The following is a 16501-nucleotide window of genomic DNA, read 5'->3' as shown; positions in this document are numbered from 1 at the left end:
TGTTCCCCGCACTGGGCCAGATTTTCACAAAGACCAAAACGAAATGTGAAAGATTTTTCCACAAAAGTCAGGGTGTATTTGAAGTATAGAAATGAACACAGCATCAGAACGCACCAGTGAGGGTGTGGGTTAAAATTTCACATCTGATTCCAAATTATGTGCAAGTTCCAGGGAAATTGTAAATCTGACGGTGGATGAAAAGCACCATCACAGTTTGAGTTACTCTGTAGGGAGCAATGCATTTCCTTTTTGGAGTTGGCACTGTTTGTGTTTTGGATCGCAACTTGGAGCAACTGTGCGTTAAAAGTTTGACAGTAAAGCAAAATACAAAGATAAAACACAGATTATTTTCCAAACAGTAATAATGAATCTCCATGGTATCATATCTATCGACAAAGAGTAAAGAACCTCTACACATCTTATATAAAACATATTGCAACCTAAATTGTATTTTGTGCTTTGAGCAGGATCTTTAACAACAGATATTTGTATTTAATGTTCATTACAATACTGAAATCCTCAGAGGAGACCATGCATCTTTAAAACTGTGAGAAATTCTTAATAAATGGTCATGTGAGGGAAAAAAAAAAAAAAAAAAAAGTATTAGTCTTCCGTGATCACGTACAATTCAGGTCTCTTCATTACTGATGCAACGTTTCTGCAACACAAAGACTGTAGGGATACAAGGCAGCTCACTGTTATTCCCTTTATACCAGAGCCTCATCTATCTTAGCCAGGACAACCCACATTCCTCATATGAACCTCGCTATCTCTGTGAAACTGACTGAATCTGGAGCTCAGGTGGTGGAATGAGGCTGAGAAAATGGGCCAAGGCTGAGCAATGCAAAGGCTCGGAGATGGAGAGACATAAGCACATGCGATAACTCTAATGCAGAAGGGTTCAACTAACAGGGCACTGAGTAGAGCCCTGAGGAAGCTGCAGGACCATAATTAATAACGTTATAAAATATATATCGATCCATTCCTCTAAGGGGGGTTTGAGTGGTCAGATCGCACACAGTATTTAATGTGGTGTTACAAATGATCTTTAGTAAGAGATACTTCAATGTTTAAAGGAGACGTTAAGGCTACGGTGGCTAAAAAAAGAAGGTCATTTCATAAATCATTAATTGACTTTGTATTTGACATGACAGCAAAGGGCCAGTGAATCAATATGCTGCCTTACCTTCTTTTCCCTCCTGTCCTCCATAGGAGAGCTAGCAGGTCCAGGCGTTGCTTCTCCCAATAAGAAGCATAGTCTGGTCATCAGTTCCTGGGTAGAAAGGGAGGAGCCCAGCTGGGGCTCCACGTGGAGGTCTGGGACACACACACATTCAGGACACTTGGATTAACGGGCAAATAGTAGCAGGGCTGGCCTCATCAAACCACCATCCAACTCATGCTCTCGTTTCAGCTCGCTCAGCATCACTGCAAGAAATGCATGCATCCACAGGTCAGCACTGCCCCAGCTGCCCTGATTATCAATGCAGAGACAGTGACTTTCCAGTCCCTGGTTGAGGCAACAGCAGCAGCAGCAGCAGCAGCAGCAGCAGCAACAGCAGCAGGGGTTGTGTGAGGTTGCGAGTTTGCCTTTGCACACGCCTGCCAGGTGCTCTCAGTGAAGGGACAGGTCGTGAATTTCAATGAGCCTGGTGTCGACTTTGGAGCAGGGAGAAGGAGTGCCCTGCCTCGGCCTCGGCTGTTGCTCCTGGAGAGATTGGCCTGACCCATGTGCTGCATTCTGTTTTAATGCTGTGGCCTCCAACCCGAGCTCCTCCAAGATCCACACCCACCTCCGCAGAGTCAGGCTTCTCAAATCTCTGCGCTTCACCCAGCCGAGCGATACGTCCCCTGCGTCCTCACACCTCATCTATGTACTGTTCTCAGCTGAGTAACATGCATATTGAGTAGGCATATAAACAGGATGACAGGACACCACAGATTACAGGAACAGCTCACTCCCCCTCACAAGAATCTTTGCGTTCAGACATGACATTCATTTCACTCTTGCTGATTCTTTCTTGTTCCCTCTTACTTGTTCGCCATTCCCTTTCGAAAGGTACCTCACTCTTGTGTTCAACCCAATTGTGTGACAAACACAAGCTGAGAGGATCAGTAATGAGAGACATGCATGGTCACTTTTGTTTCCATAAGGTGCCCCAGTTGTAGCCTTTGTCACGCTTCACAGCTTGAAACGCTGCTGAAGACTTGGGCAGGGAGGATGGATGTGTCTTTCAGAGAGGAGGGAGGGGAGAAAACTTTGCATTTAGTCAGCAGAGCACCCAATCTGGAGTAACATGAGGACACTGAATGTCCAGTACTGTTCATCAAACCACCTAGCAGTTGCCATTGGAAACGGGAAGCTGAGAGGTGCCTGGCAACCGCGGTGGTAGATGCTTCATAAAATCTGTTTAGCCTAAGGGAAACCTTCTGGTCAAAGACACAAAAGAATGCTGCCGGAGTTTTGGATGTTACGTTATTATTACTTTAATCTTAACTGGACGCTGAAGGTGCAGAGAAGTCGGGGCAAAGACTCTGAGATAAAACAAATGCACTCTCATTGATACAACACGGATTACATGGACAACACTGTCATCACACAGCATCACACATCTGAGAGGACAAACTTGAAGCAAAGCCTTTTAGGTGCAATTAAAACACATGAACATTCACTTTCTGCTGTATCTCATTCATTCTAACCTCACCTCTGCCTCATTCATCCTCATTCATCCTCCCTGATCCATACCTGGAAAAAACAAGACATGATGCTAAACACACGCCCACCCGCTCCTGTTCTCACCTCTGTGGTCTGTCTTGCCACGGCACGAGGCAAAGACAAGAGGTTCCCTCGCACTGGAAGAGCCCTCCTCATACTCAAGCTTCTTTACCCGTCCTTTGGCCACGGCGAAGAGGGAGCGGGGAGAGGGAGGGAGAGCAGGCAGGCAGAGTGGGAGGGAGGGAGGGATTGAGGGTGGCGATAGGGAGGGATATGAGAGAGAGAGAGAGAGAGGGAGAGATTAAACCTCCCCAGATGAGATCTGTGGTGCAGAATTTGAATTGTGTCCCAGGAGTATAAAGCAGTATGAACAGATAGAGAGCCACACATGGAAACAGTATATTCCCTGCACCGTGGGTGTTTATCTATAATATATTTACTCTGCAAATGTGTATGTGTGTGTGTGTGTGTGTGTGTGAGAGAGAGATGACAGGGACAGTGGTGCACTTCCATTGATGTGTGTGGGTGTGTCTCAATTTATGCATCCGAGGGTTCTTGGAAGCACAGACTCTTCAGGACTGAAGATCGCTGAGGATGAGATGTTTGCTTTAATACTCAAGGTTATTCTGTGTGTGATGCTGTGGATACAAACTCTGTATCGGTCTCTAGCCTGCAGTTTGATGTTTGATTTGGAATGACCATCAAAGGCACGAAAAACATGACACTGCATATTTTTACTCGCTGTAATTTTCCTCATCATGTTCGCTCAGTGTACTGGGAGGAAGAAAAAAGAAACACAAGGCAGTGCTGCATGCAGTGATATGTAATAGCACCTTTTTCTCTGAATGGCTGTACTTGCTACAGGACACTGCCACCTAGTGCTGCGTTTAGGGGGAGGCACCACAGGTAAACATGGGGTTTGGTTTTTGTGATTTTTACAGTTTTAATAACGAAATAGTAAAGTGCACATGCAGGGATATTTTGGGCTTAGTTTAGTTTAGTTGAAAGGATGAAATATTAATGTGGCATCGCAGAAAAATCCAACTATCCATTTTTGACTGTGGTCTAACATGATTTTAGGATATTAAGTTCCTCTCTCCTCAATCATGTGTTTCACTTATTGCTGCTTTATTTTGAATTTTAAATGATGCATGTGCGGAGTCTGAAACACAGAAAGCTGCTTTCACGTTTATCTGCTGAAGGAGGAAGGTCTCGTACAAGTATCATTGTCAAAGTCATTGGTCCCGTGTGCAACTTAGACAAGTGGGATGTCGAAACCTGAGACCTCCAGTTCACTAACACTGGGACTGAGACAGAGGAGACATGTGCTGTACGGTGATTTAACATTTACCAATCAAAACGAAACATTTATACATTCATAGCTTGATGATTTTTCAATGGGTGAGAATAATTGCATGATATTTTTAACAAGGTAGCTGACTTTTTTTTGGTGAAACCTTTTCTTATACATCTGCCAACGAGGTTATGCTTTCACCACTGTCTGTTTTTTCTTGGTTGGTTTATTTGTTTGTAAGCAGGATTATATAAAAACTACTCAGCTGATTTCCATGAGCTTGTGAAGGGTTAGGGTAGTACAGTATCACCGGCATGACCCAAGAAAAAACACCTTGATGTGGATCCCAGATCAGAGGGCTGATCCAGGATTTATTTTTACTGATTTACCCAATAATTAATGGATCTTAATGAAAAAGGACTGTTGGGCTTTTTTGTTATTATGATTATTCTTGCAGAGATCAGCGATGAAATGGAAGCGGCCACGTGGTTCAGCACAGGAATCAAAAGAGAAATGCTCAATTCACAGCTTTCTTTGTGAAATGAAAGCATCGAGGCGTATGTGTACTGCAGCACATGTGATGAATATGACAGCAAGTTTTTTGAGACATGATTTTTATCAGGACTTAATGGATTTTTTCTTCCTATTAGGAAATCTAAAATCCGACCTAGCTAATTGGGGTTCCTTGCCTTAAGTTATCTTGTTCAATCATTTACTCTGACAATCTGTCACATGTTCTCGGGCCCTGAGGGTACACGGTCCGCGAGTTCTTGTATTTTCTGTCACATGTATGAAACAGCTGAACGCTCAGAAGCTTCCTGTTAATCAAAGCAAACCCATGAAAGCATTCTGCTATTTTTTGCAGCTACTCCCCATGGCACACATCTTCTTATCATTCTCACTTGTTCATACTGAAACCAGGCTTTGTTTGCATCACTATCTGCGTTTCAGATCAACCCACCTTGGAACTTAATGCAGGATTGGGAGGAGGCCATGTCGGTCTGGCGAGGGAGAAGAGGTGAGGACGGTAAAGAGATGGACGTACCCCTGGTCAGTCTCATTAGTTTTACCGAGCTGTCGGCGTAGCTGCTGTCGTGCTCCTGGAGGCGTCTGGCACGTCCGGTGCCGCTGCCTCTCTGCAGGGTGCTGTGATTGTGCACCTCAACACCTACATGGAAAAACAAATGGGTGCGTGTGGAGGAAAGGTGGAGAAGAGCAGGTGTTAAGGTTGAGGGAGCATTATTTAGAAAAGCTTCGACATGGTTAAAAAGACAGAACCGTGGCTGAACAGCAGCTTTAACATATGTCTCACATAAGGCTGTGACAGAGCAGACATGTCTTGTCTTGAAGGCATGTTGCAGAATGAAGTGATGGAAAGTTGGCAATGACAGAGCATCTATTTTAAGGGAAAGGGATCAGATTCAATAATGAAGCTGCACTTATTATACTTTAATTTGATATTTTAATCATTTTTATCTCTCCTCTTATTGCAGACATCTCCAATGCCAGGTGATCACTTGTTTACCAGATAATACATTATATTCATATGTCACCAGATTTTAATATGTATCATATGTTATTATTAATTATATCCATCACGTCACATTAAAACACTTTGTAATTACAATCATATTCATCATACAACTCAAATACACTGTGCAACATTCATATTATTTATTATTTATTATCTATATGAGTCACTTTACTGCTTCCATACGCTTTTTACATCATCACTACCTCGACTTGTGTTTACTTATATTTGGTGCATTTCCTTTGTAAATCTTTATAACACACACAGTTGCTATTTTGCTTGCACAATGAATCTTAACAGTCAAAAACAAGGACTCACTTGTCCACGACCACATGATAAACTGTTGCATGGTTCCTAAAAGTGCAAAAAAATCAGTTGTGGAAAACTTTTAATGATCATATTTGAAGAAGTGATATCACTCTGTGAATGAACGGAGCCATAAAAAAAGCAATGTAAACACACTATATCTTTTTAATGAGACTGACACAGTTCTCTTTCTTCCTCTACGTTCTTACCCAGAGCAGCACGATATGAAATATTAATGGACAACATGGTTGCTCTAATACTGAGCCCTGCTGCTTATGCTCATCCATCTCCACTGCGCAGTCTGAAATCTGCTCTGTGCTGCAGCAAGTTGACACCCTTAAGATACAAACTCACATTTGACAGGACGACGGTCCAGTTGTTTCAGGTCACATTTGCTTGTTTACAGCAGATGCAAACCACTTCATGTCAGAGAGCACAGATTGTTCTCGTTCATTCACAAATTCCTTGTGAAATCCAGTAGGTTTTGTTTTTAGTAGGTCAGGATGTTTGCATGACCCACTCTAACTTTGCCTGACACACTTTAAATGTAAGCAGCGGGACACTGTGTGAAGGACAGAACACGCTGATGAATTAGGCTAATTGAAATGGCTCTACTTGTATCACCCAAGAGAAGAGAACCTGAATATTTCCATGAAACAATGTGACAACATCAGATAAATCTCCACCGGTACATATTACAGATCAGGGGACAGCACATTTATCCTTTATGCTGGTAAAAGCAGAGATTATGTCTTATTAAAGCAACAAAAACACAGAGACATGATGCACAGGTAGATTTAGTTGTTCTGTTCTCACCTGAATGTCTCTGGCTCTTCTTTTCTGCATGTTTTCCTCCTCCCTCTCTCCTGTTTCCAAACACGGCTCTGAACATCACTGTAGCTGCTGCTTTTCTGTCTGTGGAAGGACCATAATCAACACATTCATTTGATTTCAGGAACGTGTGATTTCAGGCAACATTACACCAGCTCTTAGCTCTTAATTCGTCTGGTGGAGGAGCTGAGTTTAATTGATATGAGACCTTAATGAGATGAGGCTGTTCACAGATACAACATGATGACACTTTAAGATGAAGAGTAAACTCACCTGCTCTCAAGTCTTCTACGATGGGTTCATGTGTTCACGTTAATCCACAGGACGTTGGAGGAAAAGCTTCTGTGCAGCTCCACAGTCACACAGTGAGGCACCAGGAGGCGGTGACGTGCGCCGTGCACACGCGTGCATGTCCACATTTGATTTAGGTCTCTCCTCTATTAGCCTCTATAATAATTATAACCAACAAATGTCTATTTTATTTTCCTGCAATAGGCTATCATCTTATATCATTTCACTTTAGGCACATTTATCAAACACTGCACACTGGTGATATTTGTGTAAAACTCCAAAATGATCATGGTTTAGTATTTAAATGTGTTTTAAAGTCACACATTGTTTTAGTATCTAACTAAACAAATGAAAGATCAGGGTAATATTTCAGCCTGGATGGTGGAGTTATGAATATCTATATAGGCTATGGTTTTGTAACATTGTCACATTGGTGCAAAAACCAACGATAGCAGCATCGTATGATAAAGAGCAAGCTCTTAAAGCACAGAGCTCTAAATCACATTTATATATAAATTATATATAAGCAGGGCAAAGAATAAGCAGAGTGAATATTCAATAGATTCACAGTGAAAATATATACAGTGCAATCCTGATATTTGTTATTAAAAAGCTTTCAAGCAATAATGCAGTTTCCTTATATTTGCAAGCAGTGTGGGAAAACAACACTATCTATATAATGTAATATATAGTAATGTACTGCAGCCAAGTGCAGAATTATAACAATAAATAGATAACCTATTCAATCATTTAATTTTTTTAAATAAATTAAACTAACAAATCCTCATTACGCTACATATATTTAATGTAACTACACAAAGGTTGTATTCATTCATTCATTCTTTTTTTTTTAATTTGACATGTACATAGGATTGGGGATTAGAAATTATACAAACAAGTTCAAAAATAAACAGAAAAAATGATTATATACAAACAGTGATGAGGGAAAAAAGAAGAATCAAACAGTTAATGATTAATCTACATATTCGAAAGGGACAAAGAAGAAGTACAAATGTATTTAATTTAACTTCTCCATAATTCATTAATTAATAATTATCTTATACTTAACCAGCTTCCTATACATCTATAAATATGTTGTATACCTGTGCTCTATATTTTATATAAATGTATGTATATGTATTTATACATACATACATATAAACACTCATATAAAAACTCATACACCTAAATACCCAAAATCCAATATAAATAAATCTGCATTGTTTTTTATAGCAAAAGCAACAATAATTATAAAGTGACCAAATAAAGACACCGTGAATGAAATACATATTATTGTTTCTAAATTAAAATAAAGAAACAGATTCAAAGTTTCATGACTTGTTAACTGGGGTCCGTCATGTCCACTAGGGGGACACAGGTGAAGTTCCCTCTTCCTCCTCGGGGAGGCGAGCACGAGCCACAGCCTATTTAAAGAAGAAGCTCGCGGCTCGTCGGTCTTTACCTCAGAGGACACGTGTGAGTGGAGGGAATCGAACGCGTCCAGGCTTCACAAAGTCAAACCTCATCATGGGCTCCTTCATCTGCCCCGACGGGTTTTATCGTAAGTATGTCACGTCAACACATTCGGAGAGAATAACGTCAACGAGGCGGTGACGGAGTTTGAGCCTCGATCTGTGGACACGTGGGAATTAGCCGGACCCGTTTAAAACGAGTCAGAATCCGTTTTACGACTCTTAACATCAGAGAACACCAGCGTTACTATGTTAGCGGTTAAGCTAGCAACACGTGGAACCAAGTGAAATAACATAAAACATGTTTTCAGACCCAAGACACGCGCTACAACATGCTAACATTAGCATGGCCGGGGTATGGTGCGTTGCTAGCATGCACTGCTTCAGCTAGCCTCGATGCTAACTGGAGGGTCGTAGCCAACGTTGAATGTTGATATGTTCCAGTTTCTGGGGTAAACCGAGAATTTCATGTTATTTTCTCACTGAATCTTTTGGCTACTTCACTGTCAATGCTGGAAGCAGCGATGTTACAGTTCATCATGTTGATTTAATATAGAAACTGACATTTACAATACGAGAGAGACATTTAAATTCCTGTCGATCCTGGATCAGTAGCTATCAAAGTTAATATGCAGCCCTGTACTGATGATTACATAGATTAGAGCTGTAATTTGTAGTTGATGTATTAATCCATCATCTGAGATTAAGACAGCTGCTCTATCAGGTATTAGTTACAGCTCTAATCTGCTAATTCTTTAGTATATTAACTTTTGGATTCTAAGACTAAGCAGTGACTTATTCTGGAATAAAGATTCTAACGTTAATGTTCAGCCCTGTGCTGATGAAAGAGCAGATTAGAGCTGTAACTAAGATCAATCATCATCAGCCGAGAGTAAGATAACAGCTATATCAATTATTCATTTGGATGGTTTTCAAGTAAGATGTGTTAATATTCGCAGGTCAAAACCAGTCAAATGTTTTGTGTGATCTTATCACTTGATTTGAAATACCAGTGTTCTGTTTGTCTGTATATACAGATGTTTGTCTCACACCTTAAAGTAATCAAGACTTTTCATATTACCTGTATGTTTTGAGCAAAATAACAGAATTAGAAATTTCATCACATGTTATGTTAGTGTTAATAGATTTGAGTTCAATAAGATATTTGATTGATGGACCTCTGGAAAATAAACTTCTTCTGCACTTCCCCCCAGTGGATCAAATGCCATTAGTTGGACCCCTGTATGATCCTGATGGAGGATGATGACGGTGGTGTCTGATCTTCAGAAGAATCCTGTCCTGGTGACATCACTGCTAACATCACAACTTGTAGTTACAGCAGTGTGACTACTGGTGAAATGGGTCTGAAAGCACCTCCTGTCTGCAACAGCTCTGTTTGAAAAGGTATTTGAAGTTACTGTACGTCTTGTTTTGTGGATATGCGTGTAGTGTTGTGACTGTTGAGCCTTTTCTCAAGCTGCATCTTTGACAGCCTGGGCTCTCTGATGTGAGAGACCCTGGGTTTTAATATTTCAGATGCAATATTAAATGTCCCCGCGCTTTCTGCTCGCCTCTTTTCAATGGCGTCTCGGATTGAATAGGGGAGGATAAATCATGAGCATGTGTCCACGATATTGTTGCTCACACTGATCACTGTCAGTGTAACTGAATATAAAACCAACTGTCTGCATGTTGAACTGATAATTCAGTATTCAGATTTTTTCTCCTCTTCCAGCCTCATGGTTTAAACATGAAACCAGGTGAGACATTGCAGCAGCTGTGAAAGACCCTGTTGAGCAGTCTGAAGTAGTCAAGCTTTACAGGTGAGTACCACTGTTTTTAATTAGAGTAGTTTTTGCATCCACTGATAGACCTGAAGCGAGTTTCATTGGCTTCTTGGTTTGCATGGAGATGCTAAACTGAATCTTCCTTGTGCTTCCTGACTGCTACATTACTTGGCAGCACAGATTGAATTGAGGAATACATTTGAGCTTATTGGACATGAACCAGGCTCAGATTCATATATTAATGTAGTATGATTTAAGTAAATGTGGGTTTTTACTCGCTGAATCCACTTGATTCCAGTATATTGCTGCTACTTTTAGGACTGAACATCTAAAGAATCCTGTTTATACAGGCTGAGTGTTATCTTGTCTAATTGAGAATTCAAAGCAAATACTTGTTGCAGTAGGACCTTGTGCTGTATCTGATCCAGTTTAAATTCTCTTTCAGGTGAGACACTGAACCCCTGATGGAAATTGGACCAGTGGAACATCCTCTTCCTGAAACTTGTGACTAAATGTAAATTTATTTGTCTTTCATCTGACATTGTCTTACACGTAATGCATTGAAGCAGTATGAATCTACACTGTACTTGTGTTTGTTAAGAAATAAAAATGCTATTCAACTCCATCTCTGCATTTGATACATTTTTTTTTTACTTTTATGCCGTGTTGAACCTATGAATTCTGCATGGTGGTGCGAAACTATCCAGTTATCCACGGCTGCAGCAGCAAACCGCATTTTCAGCTAATCTGCATTCAAACTAACATTATACAGATTAGTAAGGATCAAAATTAAGAAGCCATTGGAACATGCAAGGGGTATTAAAGGGATAAATCTATTGACTCAATCTGAGGATTAAGGCAACGTTAAAATAACCAGGGTCTTTCTCAGACTTCAATGGGCCTAATGATGTCCATTTGTAGAAGTGAGGCATCAACTGGCTCAGTTAACCCTGAGTTTTTGTTATCTGTTAAGCTTGATACCATTCTTAAAGATTTCTACAATGTTTTATTATATTGAAACTTTATTACACATGTCAATCAGATGTAAAACTTTAAAATTTTACAGTGAACATGAAACTGTGAGGACATATACGGGCACAAGTCTAAAAAAAATTGCCAGTGCAAGTTCAGGCTGAATCTTCCTTTTTTCCAAGTTATGGTGGAAGCCTGTAAAAGATCTAGCAAAACACATCTTTAAAGTTTCAAATCCATGTTCACATTTCTAAACATTTATAAATTCAGTGCATCTGCTTCATGAAAAACTGTCCTATGGCCCTGATGCACGGAAACTAAATCAAATACCAGATGGATTTAACCTGGAGGGTCTGCTGGAGATGAAACTCCATCAGGAAGGTGCACACTAGATTATAAACCTTAAGTTGTTTACCATCGATCCTCTGTCCTTTTACACAGTAAGAAGAGGTTACAACAACCTTTCCTGGGAAAAACAACTTGCGCTCATCCAGTGTGTTTTGAAACCTGATGTTAGGAAATCAGGAGTGAGCTTGTGGGCCCAACCAAGGCCTGATCAGGGAGGAACCCCCAATAAAGAGGTGGTACATTGACCTTGGGAGGATCAGATGCTATTCATCAGTCTTTTCCTCGGCGCGGTAATGTCGGTACTCAGGCTTGAGCTCCCATGTGTTCTTGTGTGTTCCCTTCACGTTGTAGATGCCAATATCTCTCAAGATTTCCTTCAAGTAACTCTGGGAGACAAAAGACAAAAGTTACTTTCAAGTTAGTAAGAACAAATGCATTTACTGCATATAATCTATTATCCATAATTTATTCTCTCAAGATAAAGCAGCAACAATTAACACAAAGATCTCAAAAATGTAATTGTGTTCTTCCTTCTCTTGTTGCCCTGTTGTCTTACCACAGGCTGTTTGGTGATATCCACCAGGTCCTTGATGTTGTAGAACTGGTGCTTCTCAAAAGCAGAAAACAACATGTCCAACACCTGCTGTTTGTCCACTCTCGCTCTCTTGCCCTCTTCCTTCTTTTTGCGATCATACTCGAGCTGAAGAAATACAGTTACAACAGACTGTGGTCAGGTATCACTTAAGGGCGCACACCTTACGTTACAATCCTACACAGTATTTATTCCTTACATTGTAAGCATGGTTGGCCACAGGTTTGTAGTTGCTGGTGACCGCTTTGTCCAACTGTTGCGACAGCCTGGTTGGCTTAGAGGACTCCTCTATTTGTAACCTGTTAGATAATAAGAAATGCTCATAAATATGACATAAACCGTTTCCACACCTGTACACTATATTTCAATGTGATACCTAGTTGTACCCAGTTAACCTATATTTCAGTGCCTCCGCAGACTGATACCGATATTTGTGAGTAAAACGTTTCTGATGCCTTTATTTCCCCGAAAAACAGGAATGATTTCTAACATGTCATTATCAAATCCTTTTGAGAAAGAAATGAAGATGAGGCATGATGTCATATAGTTTAACTATAAACTTCTAGTTGAAAAGACTTGAAATAAATACTCACCTCTTCAGCTTCATGTAACTTTCACTAACAGCAGGTCTGCACTCTGCTCTCTGCACTACCACTCCCTCCAAGGCTATTTTATCTGAAAAAGAGCAGAGTAGATTAAAAGAATAGTTCAATAGAAACTTGAAGTCCCAATGAGCTTTTAGTGCATGTTTGTTTCTTTGGTACCTGAATGGAGTGTTTGTATGTGTAAGTGAACAATGGGCAATTTCTTAAGAGAGAAAAACAATACACCCCAGAAACGAGGGTTTCCAAATTTATGAATCACGTTTAATCAGAGCTCTCTCCTAAAGTTGAAAGAAATTCAGCATGTCAGCAAAATCATGACCAGTAAAGTTTATTTCCCGATAACAGCTCTATTAAGCCGTTACGTATTCGTAACGGCTTATTTGTTCTCACGTACAGCCCCTCCAGATAATTTCAGGAGTTCAGTGTGTGTCTGAAAGTAGCTAGTTTAACCCAAAATGATGTGACCAAATGATTTAAATACCCTGAACAGGTAAAAGAAGAAAGGAAATCCCTAATTCTTAAACAACTGACTAAAGAACCACTCGATCACGTCACAGAGTCTTGGCTTATTTATATCGAGATTTGAAGGAAGCTTAACTCCAATGAACATTTCCAGCAGAGATATGAACTAACATTACTGACGACTAAAGCCATTGTCCTGATCAGGTAGCACTGTGCTCAAGCACAATCTCATCTCTGACCATATCCCCACCTTCCAGTCAGGATGGTGCAAACTAAGATGAGACTTGGTACCAAGTCATCCTCCAAAGCATGTATATGTCTCTATTGTGATTCTACAAAAGCCATTCATCCCCAAAAAATATTACACACTCAGTGTGTTTGATTCCCAGTGGTGCAATTTTTTGTCACTCACAGGCGATGCGGAGGACTCACCTGGACCTGCCCCCGCCCCCGAACCTGAGCTGGTGCCATCAGATCTCTCTTCTGACTGGCCTACAGGAAGGGAGGGAGGGATGGTGAACATGAAAATATAGGGGATGGAAGACGGAGGGAGGAGGGGATCGAACAGTAACTAGGGTTTAGTCGCACACGAAAACGTTAAATCACACAGTGCCACTCTGTGTATGTACAAATATACACATGAGCACATAAGCAAAGCAAGCATGCCCTTACAACAAGCCAGCGCAGACACCCTGTCCCACCACAAACACACATCCACAACAGGGCTGCACAAATACCTAACATATTATTTGAAACAGAGTAAAACACTGTATGTTTGCAATGCATTTCTCCAGTGTAAAGTTAAATAGTAAACAATAGTTACCTCTCTTCTCTTTCAGCCGCTGCCTTAGGCAGGTCTCCATTAAAAATTATTCATTTCTAGTTGTACTTATGAAAATAAAAAATACTAATGCCATTTCAGCTGTGCAGCCCTAAAGAGCAAAAAACATACACACACACACACACACACACACTTATACGATGGCGTCCCAACGTAAGCATGGAAGCACAAGCTCACCAGCACCCATAGCAACAAAATGTCTAAATTACTTTCAGGAGGCAGACAAGGCTGGTGAAATTCAAACCAAACCAAAGACACCCATGCACAAATTAAATCATCACCACACTGGGAATGATTTGTGTTGATATTGATCTAGTCTATGTTAAATCAATTCCAAATCAGGCCATAGATTCCGGATCATTTACTCAATCTGCTGAAGTGCATGACAGTGGATTGAAAAAATCAAACCACAACAAATGACTGACAAGTGATTAAAAACAAACTCAAATACACACAGAGACAGAAACACAAACATATTTCCAACAGACCAGCTTGCCACTATGTTTTAATGAGTCTGTGTATTGTCCGTTATGTACAGTACATTTGTACAGAGGGTAATTTCAGAGGGAAACGTTTTCTGACAGTTCACAAAACTTAGACAAGCAGGGCAGACGGGGAAGGACTGTGCATGAAAGACAGCAAGCAGTACAAACAGCAGCGGGATAGATGCCACCACCACCTGACAACACAGAACTTACCTCTGGGCTCTAGAACAAACAGGTCGTTAATATAACACAAATTTACACTTGGCATCCTCTTGTATTGAGGTGAGGGACTCACCTGCCGAATTCTCAGAGTAGACCGCCAACAATTGACCTCCCACTGACTGCATGGTGAACGGGTGCTCACGGGGCACAGACGCCTTCTTGGCATCTATACCCTCAATCACCGTCAGCTCTTCATTCAGAGTAAAACTCACCTGTGGAGAAGCAGCATCATTTTTTGGCTTTTCAGTAAATGTTCTTACTTTTGATCTATTATCCTACAGCAGTATAACAATTCAAAAACACAGTCATGTATGCTATTAATGACGGTTCCAAACATAATTCAACGTGGATGAATTGTACTTCTTTCAAATATCACTTGCCTCTGCTTTTCCTTGGTTTCCTTTCCTAGGAGAGAAAAATTATAACGACGATAAGAATAACAGGTCATAAAATTCAATCTGAAATGCATCAGCAACACTACAAGAAATGTACCCTGCATCACGACAAATCATATTTCTATTTTCTCACACGTAAACACTGAATTCTGCTTTTGCACAGATGCTCAGTCGTTTCACATACTTGCAGATGCGGAGTTTCCCGACCTCGCCTCTGCCAGACGCTTTTGCCCATTGCTGAGAAAGGTATTTGGGCACCTGTGTGAATAAAGATGGGTTTATTTTATGAGAGATGCTTTCACTAGTTTGATCATGAGATTAAAATCTGTGGCTGCATCATTTTAAGGCCCAACAATTCCCTTGAAAGATCTAAACATGCAGTACTTATTTAAAAAAGAAAATGTAAGCCTCATTGTTGACCTCATATACACTTCATATTAACCTGAAGTGGTTCAAGGAGTGGAATCAAACTATTGGAATAAATTGTTAAACCGTTATAAAGCACTAGTTTAAACCACCATTGTCTTTATATAGCCTGTTATTTCAATTCACTTCCAATTCAAGTGAATAGAAAGTGGATGTCTGGACCTCTGGTCTCTGATTCCCACAGCGAAAACCTTTTATTCAGAGAACATAAACACAGGAGCTGAGTTTGCCACCATCATGAAAACATGTTCGTTGGCTGTGTTTACTGTTCCTTCACAGTTCTTCATCACGACAGCTGCAGAATCACTGGACTCTCGTTGGAACAACAGTAAAGTGACATCACAGTAACCGAACGACGAGTATTTATCACTCAGCTCCTCGTTATCCTGCGTTAGCCACAACGCTCGTAGCAGCATGCTAAGCTACGTGACTGTTAGCTTTAGCTGCGTTTGAACGGACCCTGTAATTCGATGAGATTAATTCATGGATATAAACGAACACGCACCTTCACGAGCCAAACCCCCGTGTTCTGTTTGGCACCAGTTAAATCCACTTCTCCTTTTTCGGACATGTTTTAAACAATAAAGAAAGCTCGTCAACGCAACAGCACACGCATGCGAACGATGTACTACGGCAGCTCTGAAGGGACAATCGGCTTTTGTCTTCCTTCTTATGTCTCCCAACACCAGCAGCAGTCTTTCTTTATAACTACAGTTAATGCATAGATGTGAGATAACAACAAATCCAAGACTTCATTTATATATACATATATCTTAAAGAAAATAAGGTAAAGTTTGATCAATTTAAAATAGAACAAAGACAATTATATTTATTGATATAACATAAAAGACTATGACGCTACAAAGGGTACATGTGGCGTAACAACGCATTTTACAGCAATCTGCACCACAAAAAAAAGGTTTTA

General features: G+C 40.5%; 2 protein-coding genes, 1 long non-coding RNA gene and 2 other non-coding genes across 6 annotated transcripts in view; 3 read left to right on the top strand and 2 right to left on the bottom strand.

Moving 5' to 3' along the window:
* The window catches only part of LOC109643871 (protein TANC1-like), a 35080-nt gene extending 28028 nt beyond the window's left edge, over positions 1-7052 (bottom strand). Inside the window, exons 1-5 of the mRNA XM_069525670.1 lie at positions 6952-7052; positions 6664-6762; positions 4972-5178; positions 2801-2893; positions 1187-1317 (exon numbers count right to left, since the gene is read on the bottom strand). Coding sequence (XP_069381771.1) covers positions 1187-1317; positions 2801-2893; positions 4972-5178; positions 6664-6739 — 507 coding nt within the window. The 5' untranslated portion in view covers positions 6740-6762; positions 6952-7052. The remainder of the gene's footprint in view (positions 1-1186; positions 1318-2800; positions 2894-4971; positions 5179-6663; positions 6763-6951) is intronic.
* A 1325-nt stretch (positions 7053-8377) lies between these two features.
* On the top strand, positions 8378-10853 carry LOC109624890 (uncharacterized). The gene is made up of 4 exons (XR_002202410.2): positions 8378-8530; positions 9656-9845; positions 10177-10264; positions 10674-10853. It is a non-coding gene; the product is annotated as an uncharacterized lncRNA (long non-coding RNA).
* LOC138411285 (small nucleolar RNA SNORA31) lies at positions 9919-10054 on the top strand. Its single transcript, XR_011243937.1, has one exon. It is a non-coding gene; the product is annotated as a small nucleolar RNA SNORA31 (small nucleolar RNA).
* LOC138411283 (small nucleolar RNA SNORA31) lies at positions 10297-10429 on the top strand. The gene has a single exon (XR_011243936.1). It is a non-coding gene; the product is annotated as a small nucleolar RNA SNORA31 (small nucleolar RNA).
* A 379-nt stretch (positions 10854-11232) lies between the features above and the next one.
* gtf2f2a (general transcription factor IIF, polypeptide 2a) lies at positions 11233-16239 on the bottom strand. Of its 2 annotated transcripts, XM_020080355.2 has the most exons (9): positions 16082-16239; positions 15335-15408; positions 15136-15160; positions 14829-14967; positions 13640-13699; positions 12734-12815; positions 12340-12439; positions 12105-12248; positions 11233-11934 (listed from the first exon to the last, which is right to left on the bottom strand). In XM_020080355.2, the coding sequence occupies exons 1-9, from the start codon at positions 16145-16147 to the stop codon at positions 11812-11814; spliced, it is 813 nt and encodes a 270-aa protein (XP_019935914.1). In that variant the 5' UTR covers positions 16148-16239; the 3' UTR covers positions 11233-11811. The 2 variants fall into 2 exon arrangements, with proteins under 2 accessions (XP_019935914.1, XP_019935915.1); XM_020080356.2 differs by lacking the exon at positions 13640-13699 and having other exon boundaries at positions 16082-16238.
* Between the last annotated feature and the right edge of the window lie 262 nt (positions 16240-16501).

Source organism: Paralichthys olivaceus, chromosome 1, assembly GCF_024713975.1.
Source record: "Paralichthys olivaceus isolate ysfri-2021 chromosome 1, ASM2471397v2, whole genome shotgun sequence".
Taxonomy (NCBI): Eukaryota; Metazoa; Chordata; class Actinopteri; order Pleuronectiformes; family Paralichthyidae; genus Paralichthys; species Paralichthys olivaceus.
The sequence above is the reverse complement of the archived record's forward strand: the minus strand, read 5'-3'. Positions and strand labels throughout refer to the sequence as shown.

Coding starts and splice junctions, on each gene's coding strand:
- gtf2f2a (XM_020080355.2), bottom strand. CDS start 16,147: ATGTCCGAAAAAGGAGAAGTGGATTTAACTGGTGCCAAACAGAACACG. Junction 15,161..15,334: donor GGGAAACTCCGCATCTGCAA/GTATGTGAAACG, acceptor TTTCTCTCCTAG/GAAAGGAAACCAAGGAAAAG. Junction 14,968..15,135: donor GAAACCAAGGAAAAGCAGAG/GCAAGTGATATT, acceptor GCTTCTCCACAG/GTGAGTTTTACTCTGAATGA.